Here is a 22,993-nt window from a genome sequence, read left to right on the forward strand (position 1 = left end):
GATAACCCAGATTTCAGAATTATCAGACAGGAACTGTAAAATAATTATGATTAATATCTTCCAGAAAATAGGGGAAAAGATGGAGAATTTCTTCAGAGAAGTGGAATCTATTTTTTAAAAAGAAAAAAAGAAGTAAGTGGAAATGCCAACCTGAATATTAAAACAATTGAAATTAATTCAATAAATAAGTACAAAACAAGATTAAACACAGTAATGAGAAGATTAATCAAGAGAGTAGAAAACATCCAGACTGATGTGGAGAGAGGAGAAAGAAGAATGTAAAAATGCAGAAATAAGCATGAGCAACATAAGGCATATAATGAAAAGATCTAACATGTGAAACTGGGATTCTAGATGGACAAGAGAAAGTAAAGAAGCAATAATTAAATACTGACTATTGATGAAATACATCAAGACACAAATTTAAAAGACTTTGAGCTTCAAGCAGTATACTCAAAAAGAAAATCTAAAGAGATGGGGGAGGAAAGGGAAGCCTCCTACACTCTTGGTGGGAATGTAAATTGGTACACCCACTGTGGAGAACAGTAAGGATATTCTTTAAAAAACTAAAAATAGAGTTTCCATATGATTCCACAATTCCAATCCAGGGCATATATCCAGAGAAAACTGTAATTCGAAAAGATCCATGCACCACAGTGTTCATTGCAGCACTGTTTACAATAGCCAGGACATGGAAGCAGCCTAGACGTCCACGGACAGATGAATGGATAAAGAAGCTGTGGTACACACATACAATGGAATATAACTCAGCCATAAAAAAGGAATGCAATAATGCTATTTATAGCAGCATGGATGGACCTAGAGATTATCATCCTAAGTGAAGAAAGTCAGAAAAAGAAAGACAAACCCATATGATATCACTAATATGTGGACTTTAAAATATGGCATATATGAACTTATTTATGAGTCAGAAACAGACTTACAGACACAGAAACCAAGCTTATGGTCATCAAGGGGGTAAGAGGAGAAAGGAATAAATTAGGAGTTTGGAATTAACAGGCACAAACTGCTATATATAAAAAACAGATAACAAGGTCCTATGGTATAGCTCAGGGAACTATAGTCACTATCTCATAATAAACTGTAATGGAAAAGAATATATATAATATGTCTAAATCACTTTGCTGTGCACCAAAAACTAACCCAATATTGTAAATCAACTACACTTAAATTTAAAAAAGAAAGAAAGAAACCAATTGTAGGGAACCACTGCGATGTAAGGCAGACAGAATGAACAATACACTTCCAAATACCTTAAGGATTTAATATTTTAACTAGAAAATATTTTGAACTGAATAATATTGAAAATATAACAATTTGTGGGATGCATCTAAAGTAGAAATCAGGAGAGAGTGCAAAGTTACATATATGTATGTATATTAAATGCATACATAATTAGAAAATAAGAAAAGTTAACACTCAATTATATAAGCATCCATTTCAAGAAGCCAGAAAAACAAGCAAATTAACCCCCTACCAAAAAAATGAATAAGTTGAGAGGAAGAAAAAAAGAATAGAAAACAAATTTATAATATAGAAAAAAATTAAAGCTGGCTATTTGAAGGGGCTAATAAAATTGCTAATACCCTAGAAAGAGGAATCAAGAAAAAAGAAAGTACAAACTACCAATATAATAAAGACATCACTACAGACTCTATAGACTAAAAAGATAAGAAGATGACAGAATTTTATGCAATTTAATGTGAAAATTTACCTAAAATGGCCAAATGCCCAGGGAAACACAACTTATTAAAACAGATACAAGGATAAATATACAGTCTTAACAGTCCTACACCTATCAAATAAATTGAATCCATAAATTAAAACCTTCTACTAAGAAACCACCAGGCCTAAATGGCTTCACCAATGAACACTTCTAAACATTCAAAAAAGAAATAACACCAATCTTACACAGATATTCTAAAGAAAAGAAGAAACATTCACAACTCGTTAATGAAGCTACCACAATCTATACCAAAACCTGAAGAAGACATTTTTAAAAAGGAAAGTTTCAGGTCAGTTCCGCTTGTGAACAAAGATAATTTTAATTAGACAAAAACAAGCAAATTAGAAGCAATAGAAATTAGAACAATATTAATATATTCCCTTTGGTACATAATGCCTGGGAGGGGATATGAGGCAGGCAGATTATGTTCTCTGTCTTGATATGGATAGCTTACTTTTTTTCCTCAATATCTTTTTTGTTTTTAATTTGGAGGATAACTGCTTTACAATTTTGTGTTGGTTTCTGCATTACATCAGCATAAATTAGCCATAGGTATCCATATATCCCAGAGAAGGCAATGGCACCCCACTCCGGTACTCTTGCCTGGAAAATCCCATGGACAGAGGAGCCTAGTAGGCTGCAGTCCATGGAGTCGCTAAGAGTCGGACACGACTGAGCGACTTCACTTTCACACATTGGAGAAGGGAATGGCAACCCACTCCAGTGTTCTTGCCTGGACAATCCCAGGCTGCTCTCTCAACTTGTCCCGCCCTCTCCCTCCCCCACTGGGTCTACAAGTCTGTTCTCTATGTCTGTGTCTCTGCTGCTGCCCTGCACATAGGCTCAACTGTACCATTTTTCTAGATTCCATATATATGCATTAATATATGATATTTGCTTTTCTTTTGATAGCTTCCATTTTGTTAATTGTTTGTGTACTACACACACACACACATATCTGTTTTCCCCATTTTAAACAGTTTTTAAAGATGCAGTACAAGAATCTCTTTCCATCTCCTCCTCCCTTCAGGCAACACTGTGTAGGCTCTTCTTGTTTTACTGTTTGCCATAGTTTCTAGCACTGAGAAGGTACTTAAAAACTTGTTAAAAACTGAAAGAACCAACCTTTGGTGAAACATGTAAAACCACAGCACTGTGTCACATGCACAGCCAGTGTTCAAACTGCATGTCCTTTTAAAATGAATGAATGAATCACTGAGCAAAAACTCAGAAAAAAAGGTGTCTCCTCTGCTGAACCTTGTTGACGCCAAAAGTCCTTGTGGAGGCAGTAGAAAATGAGAGACCCAATAAGAGGAACAGCCTGAATAAACATGAAATCAGAGTCAAGGGCAGACTGAGAAGAATGTAGAGGAAAAAGAGACAGAGATGGCTTGAGGGACAGAAGAAAATGAAGCACGAGGGGTAATAAAAAAGTCTCACATGGGGGTCAAGCTGCTAGAGCCCAGGGTGGAAGTACAGACCTGGCCGTGAAAGAGAATCCAAGAGTCTCCAGGCAGAAAGTCAGGTCTGATCAACATGATGTGAAGCTTTTGTCCTCTCTCACCCAACCTTCTCTGCTTGTATTTTAGGTCTCTGAGTGAGGGCCCTGGGAGCCATGACTTGAGAGGCAGGAGTTTTGAGGTCTAGATTCAACTTTGTGGTGGAACACTAAGCCAGTCACACCACTTTCCTGACCCCTGGGTGACCAGGCTATGAAGTGGAAGGAAAGCTCTCTCTCTATTTTATGCATCTCCCTCCTGTGAGACCTGTATGCAGGTCAAGAAGCAATAGTTAGAACCGGACATGGAACAATGGGCTGGTTCCAAAGTTAGGAAAGGAGTATGTCAAGGCTGTATGTTGTCACCTTGCTCATTTAACTTGTATGAAGAATACATCTTGCAAAATGCTGGGCTGGATGAAGCACAGATGGAATCAAGATTGCTGGGAGAAATATCAATAACCTCAGATATGCAAATGACACCACCCTTATCGCAAAAAGTAAAGAGGAGCTAAAGAGCCTCTTATGAAGGTGAAAGAGGAGAGTGAAAAAGCTGACTTAAAACTCAACATTCAAAAAACTAAGATCATGGCATCTGGTCCCATCAATTCATCGCCAATAGACAGGAAAACAATGGAAAGTAACAAGACTTTATTTTCTTGGGCTCCAAAATCACTGTCAATGGTGACTGAAGCCATGAAATTAGAAGACACTTGCTCCTTAGAAGAAAAGTTATGACTGACCTAGACAGCATATTAAAAAGCAGAGACATTACTTTGCTGACAAAGGTCTGTATAGTCAAAGATATAGTTTTTCCATTAGTCATGTATGGATGTGAGAGTTGAACCACAAAGAGTTGAACCACAAAGAATTGATGCTTTTGAACTGTGGTGTTGGAGAAGACTCTTGAGAGTCCCTTGGACAGCAAGGAGATCAAACCTGTCAATCCTAAAGGAAATCAACCCTGAATATTCATTGGAAGAACTGATGGCCGAAGCTGAAGCTCCAACACTTTGGCCACCTGATGTGAAGAGCCAACTCATTAGAAAAGACCCTGATCCTGGGAAAGATTGAAGGCAGGAGGAGAAAGGAACAACAGAGCATGAGATGGCTGGATGGCATCACTGACTCAATGGACATGAGTCTGAGCAAGCTCTGGGAGGTGGTGAAGGACAGGGAAGCCTAGCAAGGGGTCACAAAGAGTTGGACACAACTGAGCAACTGAGCAACAACAACCACTGAGACTTCCTAAGTAGCTCTGAGTTCCCTTCTTTAAAGCACAAAGAACATAGGACTTTCCTGGTGGTCCAGTTGCTAAGACTCCACACTCCCAATGCAGTGGGTCCAGGTTTGATCCCTGGTCAGGGAACTAGATCCTATCTGCTGCAGCTAAGACCTGGCACAGCCAAATAAATAAAAGATCTTTTAAACCACAAAGAACAGACTATTGCTTTGTTACTAAAAATGTTTAAAAGTAGCAAGTGTATTCTCTAAGTTGGGTTAGGAAAGGCTGGCCACAAGCTGGCAGCTCCTTGGAGGAAAGACTCTTCCATAGTCCCATTTTCAGACCCAAATTCATCATAGCACTTCACCACAATTAGGCAAGCGGTTTAGTTGCTCCAAATATCCACCTCTCTTTACAAAGTATCACCAGAGCCTGTCAAAGCAGCACTGAAGTCTCCAGCACTCTCCTCTGTGAATGTCATTCTGGACAGAGGATTGCCATTGTGTTAATTACATTAGCTGGCTCAGGACAACATAATCTCACCTGATTAACCCTGTTCCTTCCTCTTCTTTTCCTCCCTTCGGGTCCTCTGCCTGAACCTTTTTGTTCTTCTTTCATTCACTCACTCATTTATCCTTGCAAAAAATAGTTACTGAGCATTTCCTATATGCCAGGCACTGTGCCAAGTGCTAGGTATATATCAGCAACAAGCCTGGTAAAGCTCTTCCCTTATAGATTTCCTTAACCTTCATCTTAGTTGGAATTTAAAAAAAAAAAAAAAAAAAAAAAAAAACAGTGGAAAGATCCTTTAGCCAAAATTAGGGTACCTGTATTCTTATCCCAACTCTGCTAATTTTCCTCTTCAATATATAAAAGAGTGGAATAGGAACAGTCTCTAAGAATCTCACATAGATTTTTTTTCAGTAGCTCCTAACTAGGGTGCAGCTTTCATTTTGCCTCTCTCCTCCCTGCACATTTATTCTAAACAGAGCAGCCAAACTAACCTTGTTAAAATCTTGTCAGATATTGTTACTGCTTTGCTCAAAACCTTCCAGTGGGTCTCACTCAAAATACAACTCAAAGTCCTTACTATGCCTTGGAGGTAGAATACAATCTAATCCCTAACTACTTTCTAAACTCTTTTCAGGCACCCTCTCCTTCACTCACTCCACCCAGGCACACTGGCCTCCTTGGTGTTTCTTGCACACTCTAAGCATACTCCGCACTCCGGGCCTTTGAATTTGCCTTTCTGATGCCTGGAAAGCTCTTTCTCCCCTCCCTGGAGTTCACAGGGCTCATTTCCTCACGTTCTTCAGTCAGTTTTTCAAAGCGCTCCTTTTCAGAAGGCATTCCCTGGTCCGCCATGCCACAGTTGCCGTCCTCCAACGCTGCTGCTTAGTCGCTCAAGTTGTGTTCAGCTTTCTGCAGCCACATGCACTGTAGCCCGCCAGGCTCCTCTGTCCATGGAGTTTCCCAGGCAAGAGTATTGGAGTGGGTTGCCATTTCCTTCTCCAGAGGATCTTGGCGATCCAGGGATTGAATCCATCTCCTACATTGCAGGCAGATTCTTTACCTCTAGTGCCACCTGGGAAACCTGATCTACCCACCCTATGTAAAAGACCATCTCAGCATTGGTCTCTGACCCTTTACCCTGCTTTTTTCTTTTTAATCCTTATTATTGCCTAATACATCATATTTACTTATTTATCTCCTGTCTCCATCTGCTAGAAGATATTCTCCAATGGAAGAGGGATATTTACCTGTTTTATTCTCTGCTGTACACCCAGTGCCTAGAGCAGTGCCTGACATGAAGTAAATGTTCAATAAGTGTTTGTTGAGTTAATGAAAGAATGTGTCTCCTCTAGTAATAAAATAAGGTCTCAGCACATGTCATAATTTAGTCATATTTAGAAGGGTTCACATCTGGCTACTGGGGCCTATAAGGGGTCAATCAAGTACTGGACTTAAGCTACAAAGGATGTTCACCAATAGCAAAAGACCATCAACTGAAGCCAATCCATCCCATTCCATCAAGAGTTCTGTTTCAGAGTATGGAGTCTAATCACCCTAAGATTAGACTTGAATGCCATTGCCTCTATGCAGCTTCTTGTGGGGAGAAGAGTGGGCATGACTGTCTTTGTTTGACTTAAGCTAGAGAGGTTTGGTCATTTATCCAATGTCATCCAGGCTTTTTACAGCTGAGAGAAAATAAGAACAAAAATCCCTGACCATGGAGGTCATGGTTTTTATTTTCAAAAGTGACATACACAAGACAGGAAGTTCTGGGTATACTGTTTAAGGCATAAGAAATATGTGAGGTATGAAGTAAAAATGAGAAACTTTTACCACCGTAAATCTGAAGTGACCATGTGTCCCAGAGGTACAAAATACTAGTTATCTTCTGTATTATTACATCCCCAATGCTTGGCACATACTCAGGTTATGTGTGCTAGTTAAATCAAAGTAGAAGCCTCACATTAAACAGAAGCCTACTAGAAAACGGGCAATAATTACTCTCATCTCCTGCAGAGGCCACAGTCTTAGGGCCATTCACACCCATAAACAGCAACACCACATACACATACACACACACACACACACACACACAGAGCATCTCTTAAAGGAAAAGAAAAACTAGCTGTACACACGGCATCCCTACCTGCCTACAGCTTCCAGCCAGGTCAGGAGCAAAAACAAAGTGGCCAGCTCACAGTTTACTTCAGCACCTCCACAGGCACAGCAATGACACAGATAGATGCAAACATATATGCCTATGTGGACAGAAACCTATTCACAAACCCAAATGTACAAATACACATATACATTTCACATTCACTTCAGAATTAGGCAGGTGCGATAGACCAGTTTATACCCACAGAAATATGTGTGCTTGTCTCTTCCAAGCAAACTCAAGGTGGGCACATAAAGAAGTATAGAAACACTTTCACAAAGATAATATTTATTTCAAGGTATGACTGTAAGAAGTAAATGAGATTATGTGAAGTGCACAACAGTGCCTGGTGCATTGAAGGCATACTAATCAAGGTTACTGATAGATAGATAGGAGTAGATAGATAACAGACTGACAATATAAATTTGTATCAGACTCATGTGAATATTCATCTTCAAAGCAAAATTTCCTACTCAGTCACTAGTCAGAATTTCATGGAAGTTCTAAACAACTCATCACTATTCTGGTGTGGGGGAGCCAATAGAAAAGGAAGTAATGAGGGGTGTGCTGTAACAGCGTGGAAAGTAGGGGGCGAATTCCTGCTGATAGGAGACTAGTGGACAAAGTTTTCCAGACTTCTTTGCTCAGAGAAAGCCTGAGCTTGAAGAGAAATAAACTGTTAAGAACTATTCTTGGGAGAATTTTGGAGGCTATTTTGGAGGCTATTCAGCCTCCAAAAACTCAAAAGAAGGAATTCCTAAAGCTACTAGGTAAGAGGGAGGGGTTACCTCCTTTCAGTAGGCTGGGAGAGAGAGAGACCCCAGTGTCCCAACCAGTTCAAATCAGCCAGAAAATCCTGCAGAGGCTATTAATCCACTAAAGTCCGATAGCTTGGAGAAAATCTGATTAACTCCACCTCCCCAGCTGGGCTCTAGAGTGAAATGTATAGCTGTTTTCTGAGATTCAAATAAGCTGGGAAAACAGAGAAACAGGAGGAAGGAAAAAACAGAATGGGAGCAGTAAGTACTGGATACCTGTATGTACAACTTGGCACTGCTGTTATTTTGTAGCAAGCCGCAGCTCTCTGAGGCTCTGTTTCCCAAGCTTATGGATGTAAATAAAACCGTCTCCTGCCCAGTAGAAAGAGGACATATCTTGCAGTGAGGCCAGGACTGCTCCCTCTCGACTGTGTAAACCGCTCAAGGAATTTCTTCTGTCTTTTCCTGCTGCAGTGGTCCTGGGGAGAGATGGGGTGGGGAATCTTCCTTTATGGATCAGACTTCTTTCTGAAACCTCTCCTCCCTTCTTTTCTTTTTTTTCTAGAGCCAAACCATACTACTTCAGAGCTCTAAAGAAACTCAGATCAAGTTCAATTCTTCCCTTTCAAGATGATAAACTGAGCCCAAAGTCACGTCTGAACTGGGACCCATGGTGTTCGCTTCAATAACGTACAACTACATTCTTTAAAAATAAAGGCAATATTTTGAAAGACCTCGAGAGATTAACTCCATAACCTCCCCCTCTCCACCACCAACCTGCAATGGAGAGGGGAGACATGGATCTCATTCAGCACTCTAAGCGTTAAACTCAACCCAGAGTCTAACACACGATTGGCCAAACACTGGGAAAAGATCTGGTTTTCGCAGCCACGGGCCAATGAGCGCTTCGAGTGGGAGGGTTTGAAGATACTAAGGAGTTTTTCCCCCCTTTTTTTTCTCTCCACCCCCTCCCGTCAGCCATCGCCCGCCACCCCCCTACCACCAATCCCCCACGCCGCCAGTTTGTTAAATTAATGCAGTAAGAAAGTCTGAAGACCTGAAGGAGTCCTGGCCTGAGGAAGATGGGCGAGCTCAGAAAGCCGAGATGCATCTGAAGCCTTGGGCTCCTGAGCCCCGCGGGGTCGCCATGGACCCCGGCAGCTCCTGAAACTTGCCCTGAGCTCTCTCACGTCTGCAGCCCCAAGCAATGGGACACCTCTTCTGCAGCGATCATAACTTATTCGGCGGGGACCAGAGAACAGGGATCGCAAGGAGACAGCAGACGGGTACGCAGGCAGGGTAACGAGATTCCGAGACTCGGTGGTGATGCACCAGCCTGGCACATTCTCCGGGATTTAACTGAAGGCAACACCGTCAATCGCTTCCCCTTGCCCCTAACCCCCTCAGGCCAGCCCAGGGGCATAAAGCCCTGATCTCCCTACCCAGGATGCTCACCCAGTCTAACGGTCCGAGGCCAGCGCTCTGATCTCCACAGATTTTTTTTTCCTTTCACGGGCTGGCCGTTTAAACAGAAAAACAGGGGTAAAAAAGAAAATATACCCACCCCAAACGTGCCTCCCCAGCGCCGCAGGGAGCCAACAGACACGCTGGAGTTTAACAAACAGCAATACTCTTCGCGCTCCTGAAAAGCAGGGCTGGACGCTCTCCGTGGTGCTGAAACGCTTAGCGGCTGCCTCTGTCCGTGGTACCTAGATCCCCGTTGCTCCGATTTCCCCTGGGGCTCTCCCTCTGCGCCCCTGTTCCCCACCTCCCCTTAGGATTTGGATTATTTTTTTCAGCAGCGCTAGCAGGTTTTGTAAGTGCCAATTTGAAACATTTTTGTCCCCATAACTCGTGGACTACAAAGCACAAGGACCTGAAAAATGTACAGCTTCAATACTCTTCGACTCTACCTTTGGGAGACCATTGTATTCTTCAGGTATGCAATTTTTTACTGACCACATCGCTCTGATGGAAATGGGGGAAAGGAGCATGGAGGCTGACTCTGTCTGTGATCCCCTCATTCGGGGGGAGGAGGGTGCTGTATACCGCGGCAATCGGGTCCTTCCATCCCCCCGCTCCCTCCCCCCCCCCCCCCCCCCCCCCCCCCCCCCCCACCGCCCGCAGGGTGTCTGGCTTGTGCGTGGAGGTCTGAGACAGTGGCCGCCCTGGCAGCTGTTTGCCTGTTTCTTGCGATTTGTTTGTCCTTCTGCCTTCTACACTCCCTGCCCCATCACTCTCCCCCAAAACCCTTGCATATTGACTCTCACTTGGCTGAGGACTTTAAGGGGAAGCTTTAGGAGTTTCTCAGTTTAATTAGGACTGCATTCTCTCTAACCGCAGTGCCGAAAACCTCAGCTCTCCCGTCTGGGAGCCAAGTGACAACTAGCGGTGACGGGGAAGGTTGCACTCGAACCCACTGGACACAGAACATATTATTTTCTCTCCTTTTTTGTTGTTGTTTTCTTTTTCTGCGGTATGGGGGTGGGGGTTGTTGCTGAGGCTCAGTGAATGGAAACAATAGCGTTATGACCTCAGGTTGTAAAGCTCTGAACATGGGTGCAGAGGGGAATCTACTCAGGAACAGACTCCGGAACACATTTCTCTTTTGAAACTTTGACTCCCTCCTATCTCCCATTCATCTTTCCAAACTCTGCTTGCTAGCTGCAGATCCTGAACTGATGGACAAGTCTCATTTGTTTTGTTTTTAATTTCTGTCTGTCTCCAACTCAGAAATGAGTTCCCCCCAGCCACCATCTCCTAGGTTAAAATTTTCTGCCCATAGGCTTAGCATTCTTACATTAGCACAAGTGAAAAGTGAAAAATCACCTCTTCAGGAAGCATTGAAATGTACAGTCTTTTCATAAGTGGGTGAATCATGCCATCTTCAGAGATGGTTATGATAAATTCCATTTACATGAATTGAAAAAAATTAGTCTTCTCCCATGACCTGCAGGGATCATTAATCTTCTTCATTTTAGATGTCTGCCTCTCATGTTTTACCATCACATTGGATTAACAGTCACTTGAAAAATCCACTCTAGGTTATTTTTAAAAATAAGTAAACCAACACATATTAGTCTCTCCCATCATAAATCAGCAGCAAATATTTCTGGTTGGATTTTTTTTTTTACATTATAGTGAACTCTGCATATGAATTGTTGATTAATCCAGTGTTTGGTTTATTAAATGAATGACACCTCTCTCCAGATTGTAAGTGTCTACACGTGAGCCTCTCTCCATGTATTTCTCTTGGGATGAAGAAAAGACCTCTCTCCTTCTCTGAGATACCCAACGCTAAAGCTTCTAATCTCCAGTTCAAATAATTACTTGATAGGCCATGGTCCTGCCCATAGCTCAGAATACAAATACTCAAGGAACCAAATTTTAAAAGTGCAACAATCCAGGGCCCTGCGAAATGTAGCTACTTTATGGGCTAAAGGGCAGGAGGTATGCTCTGACCAATACCAAATTCTTTCTCTTCTACATACATAGTAGAAGTGGAAAATGCTGTGGAGGTGGAATACTTGGTAACATTTGTATGCAAATTGATTCTGTTTGGCTTTCTGAGACTGAACTGAACCAGAGAGATTAAAGAGCAAATTAATAGGACCAAGCACATCCTCCCTTCCAACTCCTTTTTTTCTTGCTGAACAGTATGTAATGCTTGATTTTTCTTCTCCCAGACATTGTCTTTCACAATAGGGAGACAGTCTGAAAGGTTGGCACTGTAATCATTTAGATAAGGTTAGGAATCCACTGTATTAATTTTTTAAATTATGGGTGGTGGCTTATTAGGACGCATAACTCCACATCTCCATCCCCTACCTGCGACAAGGCAGACATGAGCTACAATGAATATGGGATATAATGCCATGTGTTTATAAGGAAAGAAGAGTCATGACTATGGAGAGCTGGGAAGGGAACAGTGCTGTTGCACTTTCAAAATACAGAAATGGCTACATTATTTGGGGAATAAAGGTTGTTTTAGAACATGAAACATAAAATAGGAAATATAAGAATTGAACTAGGGAAATACCCTCAGCAATTTTTCAGAGAGATGAGAAAAATAAAAAGGTCACAAGGAGAGAAAGTACTGTCTATGTCTAATTGGCATTTTCATTACTAACTCTCTCATTGTTTAAAGTTTAGGTGAAAATACAAAAGCATTAAAATCTAGGGGCTCAAGAGAATGTATGTAGAGGTAATTGGAGACTTGTTCCCTAGCAGATTCCATGTGAATAACCCCTTCTGCCCCAGGGGACAGGTACCATGTTGCAATGAGCCAATCCAATCATCGCAGGCACCCAGGTAGTCCTTAGATTAAATGAAGGCCAGCTGCTCACCTTGGTGGGGAAATCTGGGGGCTAGGAAAGGAAAGACTCTTGATGACAGAAGTGCTGCTGCAACCACACATAACCAGCAAAATGACAACAGTGACAGCAAAACAAACAAAACAACACTCAGAGTGAGTGAGGGAGAAGTTTCACAGTGCCAACAAAGGGAATGGATGGAGGCCTTGGAAAAAACTGAGGGGAAAGAGATAAGAGCGTACAGGGGGACAAACAGCATTGCAGTCCTTACCAACTGTGTCCCTGTAAGTAAAATGAAGTGAGTTGGCTGAAGTTCTTGTCCTGATATTTCAAAAAACCCTGCAGTTCTAAAATTCTATGAGTGATATTCAAGTATTCAATAAACTAAATCCTGTCTCTTTGTTTTTAGTTGGGGATGGGGCTTTATATCCAGACTGGTCAAAAGCAATAAGCAAAGATATATTTTTGTTTTTGTTTTTAATGGGAGCATATTCCTTTCAAACCTCTTTTTAAGTACAAGGAAACTTAATCTGATTCCCAAAGCCCTTACACTGGCTTATGGCTGGGAAAGGGCCCAGGGTGAGCCCCATATTTTCTCACCTTCTGAGTAACTCAAATAGATCCATGGTATATAATCATGTTTCTCGATCTTGGCACTACTGACATTTTGAACATTTTGGAAAATTCTGTGATATGAGGGCTGAACTATAAATTATAAGATGTTTAACAGTATCTTTGGCATCAATAACCTTCTCTCCCTTAGTCATGACAATCAAAAATGTCTCCAGAAGTCTAGGATGGGAGGAGGGCACAAAATTGCCCACAGTTGGGAACCACTGGTATAGAATGACCAAATATTTAACCTAAGACTCTGATGAACCAATTGTAATGAGGAGGAAAGTCTTTTCTTTAAGAAAATGCCCCCCTGGAACACAAAAGGCACAAGAGTGAAGCAAACAAAGACCCAGCTTGTGCTTGAGACCGGAATAAAGGCAGAGGAGATAAACCAAGTCTAACCCACGGGTGGTTTTCCCAAATGATGATCAGCTTTCCTTTATTATCACTTCTGTCTGCCAACCCGTAGGTGTTTCCTTGCACAGGGTTTTGTACTGAATATGGTACTCACTGGCTAAGAAAGGTCATTGAAACCTTGAAGGAAAGCTGTCTCTACCTCACTGGGGTCAAAAGGAGCATGGTAAACAGATTGCTTCATATCTCAGTCCTGAAAAACCACCCAGCTGAAAGGTAAATGAGCTTTCTTCTGAGGTAGTTCTTCTGGCTTCCCATTCTCCAAGCTTGCCAAGAGGAGCAAATGACAACCTGGATCTTTTCCTCCTAGTAGCATAGCTGTATTCCTCCTCAAATCTTACCTGCTGCATTTTGGGCACTGCGGAAAGTGTCGAGGAGCTTCTGAGTGGGCCAAGGACTTTTTCCCAAGGAAAGATGCCCCTTGGGCCACTTTGCATTAGGGCCAATCAAAATGTCAGTCTACCTTCTTTGGGGGCTCAGGAAGCCTGAGAAAGAGAAAATGTCATGTTTTTCGTTCCTGAGGGACATTTTGGACAAGAAAGCCAACCTGGTAAATGGAGTCATGAATCAGCACATAACTTCTGCATACTTACAAAACTGGGAATGACCTATCAGGGGACAGGAAGGGAATTTATTTTTGAGACCAACTTGTGAAAGAGGCTGCAACCATGCAGTGCCATGGAAAGAGCAGTTAGGCTACGATTTGAGAGCCTGCCTTGGAGAGTTTGGCTCTTCTCTTATCCTGCAGCATGGCTCTGATGAATCTCTTTCCTTCAGAGGGACTCAGTTCTCTTATCAATCCACTCAAACAATTAACTCCGACACCTCTACTATCCCTCCCAACTCACATAAGGTCTTCATAAAAGACAGAGGTCCATTCCCACAAAGGCTCAAGCTGAATTTACCTCAGTGACAATACTGCCTTCTTTCCTACACCAGGCATTTATTTATCTTGTGTTGACGTGCCCAGTCCAAAACTAGGCACTCTGCAGGGGAGACAGAGCTAATAGATGCCACAGTCCCTGTCCTTGCAGAAAGGGGAGACACTGCTCCTTTTAAAGCTCCATTAAATACCTTTTTCCTTCATCAGAGGGCCCGCAGAGCTCCCCTCCAGACAGTCTGTGCACGCGGCCTGCAACAGCATCACATTTATGTGGGCGTCATTAACTTTATTTCCTTCATCAGCTGGCAGAAGCCAGAATGATTTTTAAGATGGATGGCACTGTCTCCTGCCTGGCCATCTTCACACTATTCTGCAGGTTCTCTGCTCCTTTAGGCAAAGTGGCCTTGGCCCCAAGGGTAGAAGACCCAGGATCCAGAATTTAGCTAGTGGCATGCCCTTGAGAGGGTTTCCTCACCTTTCCAGCCTCACTTTCCCCAGCTATAAAATAAAGAGAATTGACAAATCACTGTCTCTAAAATTAATTTTCCCTGTGCCAGTCAAGGATTATCACCTCCCAATCTCCTTCACAATAGAACAGTTTTGGTAGCAGGATATTTCAATTATTATAAGAATTATATTCACATTCAAAGATCTAAAAGAATTAAGGACCATAATAAATAATCTCACTCCCTGGAAATTATCCCAACCTGGACATGATTATTGACAGATTCCATAAATATGTCAGTTTCCCCAGAAAATGCTTTGTATGATGAGAAAATACGATGTCTGATCACTATCCTCAGAGATGTGAAGAGAGGCCTGAGAAAGAGACCAAAGGTGTCTATACTTTTGTCAGTGATTCTGTTTAGGTCTTTCCCTCCCCTATAAGGCTAAGTTTTTAAAAATTTGTTTACCAAACCCCATCCATTGTTAACTTGTTTTCCCCATCTTTATTAACCAAAGACAAACTGCCAGAAATACTGAACATCATGTAATAAGCAATGCCACCACAATGAGTTAACCTAAGAAAACACAAAAGAAAAGGTGTGATGCTTTCTTGTTAGTCTATAGAGCCTTGTCAGAAGTAAATATGCAATTTGATAATCTCTGAAATGTTTAAAATGGATTCTGAGTCCTCATTACTATTTTATAAACCCTCTAGGTACTCAGGGACTCCATTTGGGAAATATTAGATTTGAATTATTCTATATGGCTCCAAGAAAAGAACTGGAATTAATAGATAAATATATTTTTAATGCACACACACAAATTCTGTTTTAATGTAATTCAGAACCTTCTGACAGATCATTCAATTGTGTACTGGCTGCCTCAGTTGTAGTGAGGGTCCCTGTCAGTGGAGGTATGCAAGCAGAGACTGGAAATCCACCTCCCAGGAGGGATGTGGAAGGAATTCGAGCTACTTTTGTGAATTGGGATTTGTAATTTGCTGCAGAAAAGTAAATGAAATACAGGTCAGAGACAAATCTTCCCCCTGCTCCTGATCTCCAAATTATGATCTGATCTCTGTAAACTTTCTGAATCATGCCATGAATACACACCCACTCATGCTTTTTCCTTCTCTGAAATGGCTTGGATAATAAATTGGGCAATGAACACACACATAAACACACAAACTCATATGCGACCAAGGAAATCACCTTGGTTATGTAAGACTCTGGCTTTAAGAAATGAGAAGGACCTCAGAAATAAGACAATGTCAGAGCCAGAAAGACCACCAGAAAATTCACTGGTTCACGGACCAGTCCTCGGGCACAGATGGTGTTCACAGGATTGAATGGATGAAGGCCTCGCAGCCCTGAACTCCAGCTGTCTCTCCTGAACCAACTCCCTGTTCAGCCTCACACAACTGAAAACACCATCAGGCCAGCCAGGAAATTCATTCAGAAAGCACATTAGAGGGGAACAATGCCCTGAGATGCTGGGGAGAGGGGCTGATACCCACAGTGCCTATGCTTTGTAGTGCAAGCCCTTATGAGGGGTGCTAAGGCCCTGAGGCTTTTGAAACTCCTTATAAAGGATCCCTTTGTGGTTTTCTGAAGTTGATATTGTCCGAGTCCCCCGAGGCTAATTCAGTGCAATTAGATTACCACTCTCTGCTTTTGAATTCGGCTGTTTTTCAGTGTCTGTTGCTAAATGAGTTTACCGTCTTAACGAGGAGCTGCTGACAGTCATTATCCCAGCCATGAAATGGGCAGCGTTCTCTCTCGCCTCGTATACTGGGCAACCCCAGGCCCCTAGAGAATAAGCCTCTGCTCCCTGGCTCGCGAGATCCAGTCTCCATCTCCCACCCATTCAAGCCCAGAGAATCATATTTTGCTAGAATCATGGGGACTTGGGGCAGTTCTGTAATTCAACAGCTCTCACATCTAGCTATGAGGGGCTTGTCAAGCGTACAGCTTCCCACCATCATAATAGACTCACTAAAACAGCATCTCTGAGGATGGGGACCCAGAAAGCTCTAAAGGTAACAGGAGTCACTAAGTCAGAGCTTCTCAAACTTCAATGTGTGTGGATCCCCTGAGGATCTCATTAAGATGCTGATTCAGACTCAGGAGGTCTGGGGTGGAGCCTGAGGGTCTGCATTTCTAGCAGCCCCCAGATGATGCTTCTGCTTCTGTGGACCACAGGTTTGAATAACAAGGCTCTAAACCATTCTGACCAGGGACTTGACATAGACCAATCTGTTTAGCTTGCAGATCAGGAGAGAACAAATGACTTCCTCAAGAGTGAATGTCAGCCCACCCAAGGCCCTGCACAAATGTGCTCATCCCCCAAACTTATTCCTCTACTACCCGTTGTGCCCTGGACTCTGCTCCTGTGCTTTCCTTCCTTTGACCCTTTCACATGCTATGATCCCTCATAAACATAAACATGCCCCTTAAGAAGGGTTCCTCAAGGAGCTATTTGCATCTCCAAACTAGGGGGATAATCCTAGTACACCAAAAATTCTCATTCACACAGCTGGGGAAGTACAATTGTGTGATGGGTGGATGAAGAGAAGGGGCACCCGAGGAACTGGCTTTGAATGCTGGCACCAAGGGGCCCTGGACCACAGCAGTGAGTCTATAGGGATTGATGGGAGAGGCAGATCAAGGTGAGCAGAAGGAGGGAATCCGTGCTTTCTTTCTCCAAGGATGATCTCGCTGACAAGTCTTCCTGTGGACATTGTACTATTAACTCTGCATAACTGGAGGCTTATTTAGGACTCCCCAGATGTTCCGAGACTGCCGTCCCTTCTGTCATCTGTCTGATCTCAGAGTGATGTCCTTCCTTCCTTCTTGTCTAGCCCTTTAACCTGTCATCCTTTCCAAAAAGCATATTAGTATCTTACACATCTAATAGAGTGACTGTCAAGATCTTCAGCCTTTGAGAGCTGCGTGTTTACTGCTCTGCGCTCAGTTCTGCAACACTCCCCAGCTCCAGAGGAATGCGGCAAGGCTGCTGCAACCCTGACTGCCAGAAGACTTGCGGGGTTCTCTTACAAGAGCACTTCACAGTCTATAGAGTGTTTCGCACCTGCATTCCCATATGAGCTTTCCAACCACCTTAAAAAAAATAGATATAAGGCAGTTTCTACTATCCCCATTTTAGAGTCAAGAAAACCGAGACTTGGAAAAGTGACTTCCCTGAGAGACACTGTTAATCTCAGGGCTACGTCAGATTCAAGTACAAACTTCCTTCCTCCTAGCTCACCACACTGCCTCTTTCTTCTTAAAGTTGGTGTACATATATATATATATATATATATATATCCCTAACCTACAGCTGGAATATCTATATCCTTAACATGTAGCTACACTGCCCTCCTTAATAGGGACCCCTCTTTATATATTCCTCTCAAAGTTGCAACCCCTGTGAACTGATATGGCTATCAGGCTAATAGCCTCCACCCTCTACCAGGGGGCCACAGGGGTTATGAGCTGGGAATTTCCCGTCAGGGTTTTGATTTGACAGAGTCATTGTCTTCAGATGCTTAGCCAGATAGGTATTTCTCTCTTAACCTTTTTAAATTGTATCGTACATATATGTTCTCTTTTTTAAAAATGCTAGTACTAGACTTAAACCTAAAATCCCCTTTGATGATGATCTCCAGGTCCCTCCCAGCTTTTATTTCTTCAAGAGGTAACCTACTTGATAACTTTTATTCATATATGTGTATATATATATACACACACACACACATATATATAAATATACACACACAAAGGGATAGTATATACAGTTCAATAGTTATACATACATATGTTTAAATATATATTGAAATCTATTGAACTATATATACTATCTATTGATCTGTATATACTATTCATTGAAATATATATGCTATCATTTCATGGAATCAAATTGCCCATATGATTCTGCAACTTACTCTGTTCACATATCAGCATGTCTTGGAAAGCTTTATTTGTCGAGGCAAACATCTCCACCTCATTCTTTTAGCTACTGCAGGGCATACGTTATGGATATCCCACTGTTTTCCAGCCACTTCCATGTTGATGTACATTTCTACTTTTTTCCAATTTTTCCACTGAAATCCGTGCTGCAATAATCACAGTGAACCTACATCTTTGTGAATGAGCACAGGCCATTTTTCCAGGCAGATAACAAGAACAGAAATGGAATTGCTGGGGCACAGAGCTAGCACATCGTTTACGTTAACAGATACTGCAGGCGGGCATCCCTTCTTTCCTTCCCTTACGATGCTCCATCTCAGCCTTGACTGCAACCACTCAATACCAATCATTACTATTTATCAAGTGTTTATTGAATACTAGATACTGTGCTAACAACATCATGAGCCTCATATCACAAATCCTTAGACATAAGTATTATTATATTCCCGTATTACAGGTGACAAAACTGAGGCATAAATAGGTTATGTAGTTTACCCAAGGTAAGGCAACTCATAAGAAGCAGAGCTAGGATTCAAAGATAAGTCTGACTGCAGAAAACACTCTCTTAACCATTATACTGCTACTGTTATTCCAAGAATGAACCTGGGAGGAAAAGTGGGGAGGAGACTGACCTGGAAGAGGAAGATGGAGGCAAAAACGAGATGAGTTTGCTTCTTCGAATAATCAAAAGCTCATCTCCTGCAGGTGGTTCTAGATACAAAGTTAACATACATCCATAAATGGATGTGAGTGTTTAATCTCCACCCTTCACAGGGGAGGAATATTACAGTACCTTCCACCCTGGGCAGAGAGCATGTGGTTAGAGCTCTGTCTTAGGGTAGAGATGGATCCCTGCAGTACAGCCTTTCTTTGTCCCCTAATCACTCCACTGAAAGAGCTATCAGGAAAATAGGAAAGAATGACTGAGCAGGGAGGCAAAGAAAAAAGGCAGCATAATCTCAGGCTCATCTTTTTCTTTTTTAATTGCTGGTCCCTGGAATTCAGACCAAAGACCTTTTCAAGCCTCATGCTCTAACTTCCAAACACACAGGATTGAGGATACCCAGTTTCCCTTCACCTTCTGTATAAAAGGTTGGAGAGGCAGCCCAATCTCCAGCATCAGAGACCTCATCACAAACTCGGGACCTGCCGCTCCCAAAGCAGACCCCAAGGGCTTCTCACAACACCTCTAGGCCAGGAAAACATACCCAGATGAGGGCAGGGAGCAGAACGGGGAGAGGCGGCAAGGACCAGGCTAGCTCTCCTTTACAAGCAGGAGCATCACTCTAGACAAGGCCTGTGGGAAACCCAAACATCGTGTCTCAGACACCTATTCCCAGCAGCCATCTGAGTGATGCCAGAGACAATTCTGAATGTGTCACTAGCAGGCCTGTTGCCAGTAGGAGAAAAAAACACAATAGAAATAAAGTCTTCTCATGTCAACCTCCTAATGTTAACTTTTGAAATAAACTTGCTGTTTCATCTGTTTACATTATAAACATTATACATGTTTGCCATAAAATATTTAAACCACAAGGGAGATATGTTTAAAGCTAAAAGACACAGAAGTCTTACTCCCTAAGGTAAATCACTTAACAATTCAATATTCATCTTTCCAGATAATCTTAATAACATGATAATGACAAGAAGCCTTTCTAAAATTTGAATATGCATTAACTCATGTAATCTTCAGAACAATCCTGTAAGGATATACTATTATTCATCCCATTGTATAGATGAAGTTACAGATGAGGAAACAGAGAAGTTTAGTAATTTTCCTAGGGCTGCCCAGCTTAGCAATGGCAGTGCCAGACTGAAATCCAAGCAGTGCAACTTCAGAGTCTTTAACTGCTATGCTACAATCCTGAGCTGTTTCTGTTTTACAAAAATAGGGTTATACTAAACGCTATGCCCTGCAACTTCCCTTTTCTCACCCAGCAATACCTTGTCAGTACACATACAGATGGATCCCATTCATCTGTGCGTTTATGCTGCCCTTCGCTGAGAACACCAGGCTCTAGTATGACCCCACTCTCAGCTTGCCACAAAACAGCCACCACTTCCATTCCCAGCTCCTTCACTTCACATGAACCAAATTCTACCTCAACCAAATTTCTCATTGGTCTGTTACATGCCCATTTTTCTCATCTCTGTAGTTTTCTCCCACTGGTCCCTAACGTATCTTAAATCTAGAAAGATCCCTCCCTCATTTTTGCCCCGAAAGGCACACCCACCAATTCTAGATTCAAGTTCATTTGATTTTTGAAACCTGTCTCTGTATTATCCTAGCTGTATTATCTTGGCAGTTTGCTCAACCCTTCTGAGCCTCAAGTTCCTCATCATAAAAAATGGAGAAAACTTTGCCAATAGACAAATGCAGTCACCTTTAAGCACTTCTTCTGAGCAGAGCACAAGCCCTTAGTGAATTCCCTCTCCACTTCTCTCAGATCCTATCCACACCTCACGAGCCACCTCTAACAACACTTCCTCCATGAAGCAACCCCAGGCTGCCACCATCCCTACCCAGAACTGGGCATGGATTCTCCTTCCTAAATCTCCTCGGAAATGTAGGCATTACCTTCAGCATTCAGTTTGCACACTGTGGCCTTACAAACATTTGGGTGCCCTTCTACTTGTTCAGTTGGACTATAAGCCCTTCAAAGACTAGGGACTTAATGGGTTTCTTGGTTCATGAGAAAGGCCAACATGAAGAAAAGGTGCTCACCAGGGTTTTCAGCTTGCTCCATTCCCCTCATCGATAGTATTACCCCAGTGGCTCATGTATGTCAGATATTCAGATCTTGTTGAATTGAATTGTTTTGTCCGTATATACCTGCTCCCATCCTTCTCTTATTGGCTCTGCTGAAGCCCAGGACCAGGAGGCTTCCAACCAGCCAATGCAATGCACTGCTATGTCTCACAGTGACACCTTTTTGCTCCAAGAAATGAGTCACAGTGAGAATGAGCTAGACATACAGCTCAGCCCTGGCTCGAGAGCTGTTGCAGAGAGTTGTTTAGCCTTATCCTTGCTGTCTAGCCAAGGATGTCCAAACTCTGGGCCTCTCAGCACATCTGTTCCATTGCACATATGGCTGCTTCCCACTGTGGCCTGGGTCTGCAGAAAGACCCCTGTCCATAAGACAAGGCAAACTTTTGAAAATGGCCTTCAGTTGTGCAGGAAACACAGACCTCACTGGAGCCAGTTTTTGTGATGTGACCTAAAACATCTAGTAGAAGAGAAAAACTCTTGACAGAAGCCAAGAAAAGATAGCATCATGCCCAAAGGGAAGGTCTTGGAGGAGTTCACTGAAGATGCCCTGGAATATGAAAAGCTACACCTCCTGACAAAGAGGGTGACAAGGTTCAGTGAGAGAGTCAACCTCCACACCACCTCAATTGGACAGCCTAGAGATTAGAGCACAATTTTCCTCCCTCTGAAAGCCCTGCTCTGACTTTGTAACTGAGTCTCAGTTTCTCTATCCCTAAAATAAGATTGGACTTCATAAAAATCCTAGGTCTTTCCAGCTGTCATTTCATAATTCTTAAGTTAAGTTGACCCCCGCAGTTAAAAACTCTGGCTTGGCATCAGTCAAATATGTTCTGGAATCCTTGTTACACAAACCACTTATGATGGTATGAAAAAAAAGAAAGTGAAGTCGCTCAGTCATGACTGACTCTTTGCAACCCAATGGACTGTAGCCTACCAGGCTCCTCCATCCACGGGATTTTCCAGGCAAGAATACTGGGGTGGGTTGCCATTTCCTCCTCCAGGGGATCTTCCTGACACAGGGATTGAACCCAGGTCTCCCACATTGTAGGCAGACACTTTACTATCTGAGCCACCAGGGAAGTCCAAATGTGATGGTATACCACTCTATGACTTGGAGCAAGATTGTTTTTAAGATATCTAAGCCTCAGTTTTCCTCATCTGTAAAATGACAATGATAATTATCCTTCCCTGCCAAATCACCCTAAGAATTCAATAGGAAAAGACGTGTAGAGTGATAGCAATGCAGGTGCAAAGCATTGTGGGATCATAAAGAAGAATCTGACTAACTCTGCCTGGGGGCTTCCTTGGTGGCTTACATGGTGAAGAATCTGCCTGCAATGCAGGAGACCCAGGTTCAATCCCTGGGTCAGGGATTGAAGCTCCCCTGGAGAAGGAAATGGCAACCCACTCCAGTATTCTTGCCTGGAAAATCCCATGGACAAGGAGCCTGGCAGGCCATGGTCCATGGGATGGCAAAGAGTTGGACATGACTGAGCAGCTAATACACACACAACTCTGCCTAGGGTTGGGAGGGGGCAGGCGTGGTGCAGTACAAAGTGGAGGACAATTTTAATAGGAATCAAGGCACTTAAACTGGGCCATAAAGAATGACTAATTCACCAGGTGACAAAGAGGGCCAAGAGAGGATGATACAGGCAGAGGAGAAGGGCTTACAGAAAGGGGA

At 42.6% G+C, this 22,993-nt stretch overlaps 1 protein-coding gene across 2 annotated transcripts in view; it reads left to right on the forward strand.

Moving 5' to 3' along the window:
* The first annotated feature begins 9,782 nt into the window (after positions 1 to 9,782).
* Positions 9,783 to 22,993, forward strand: part of GLRA1 (glycine receptor alpha 1) — an 87,115-nt gene continuing 73,904 nt past the window's right edge. For both annotated transcript variants that reach the window (XM_040239542.1, XM_040239543.1), the window contains exon 1: positions 9,783 to 9,838. In XM_040239542.1, the coding sequence (XP_040095476.1) occupies positions 9,783 to 9,838 (56 nt within the window). The remainder of the gene's footprint in view (positions 9,839 to 22,993) is intronic.

Source organism: Oryx dammah, unplaced genomic scaffold (assembly GCF_014754425.2).
Source record: "Oryx dammah isolate SB20612 unplaced genomic scaffold, SCBI_Odam_1.1 HiC_scaffold_5, whole genome shotgun sequence".
In the NCBI taxonomy this organism is placed as follows: Eukaryota; Metazoa; Chordata; class Mammalia; order Artiodactyla; family Bovidae; genus Oryx; species Oryx dammah.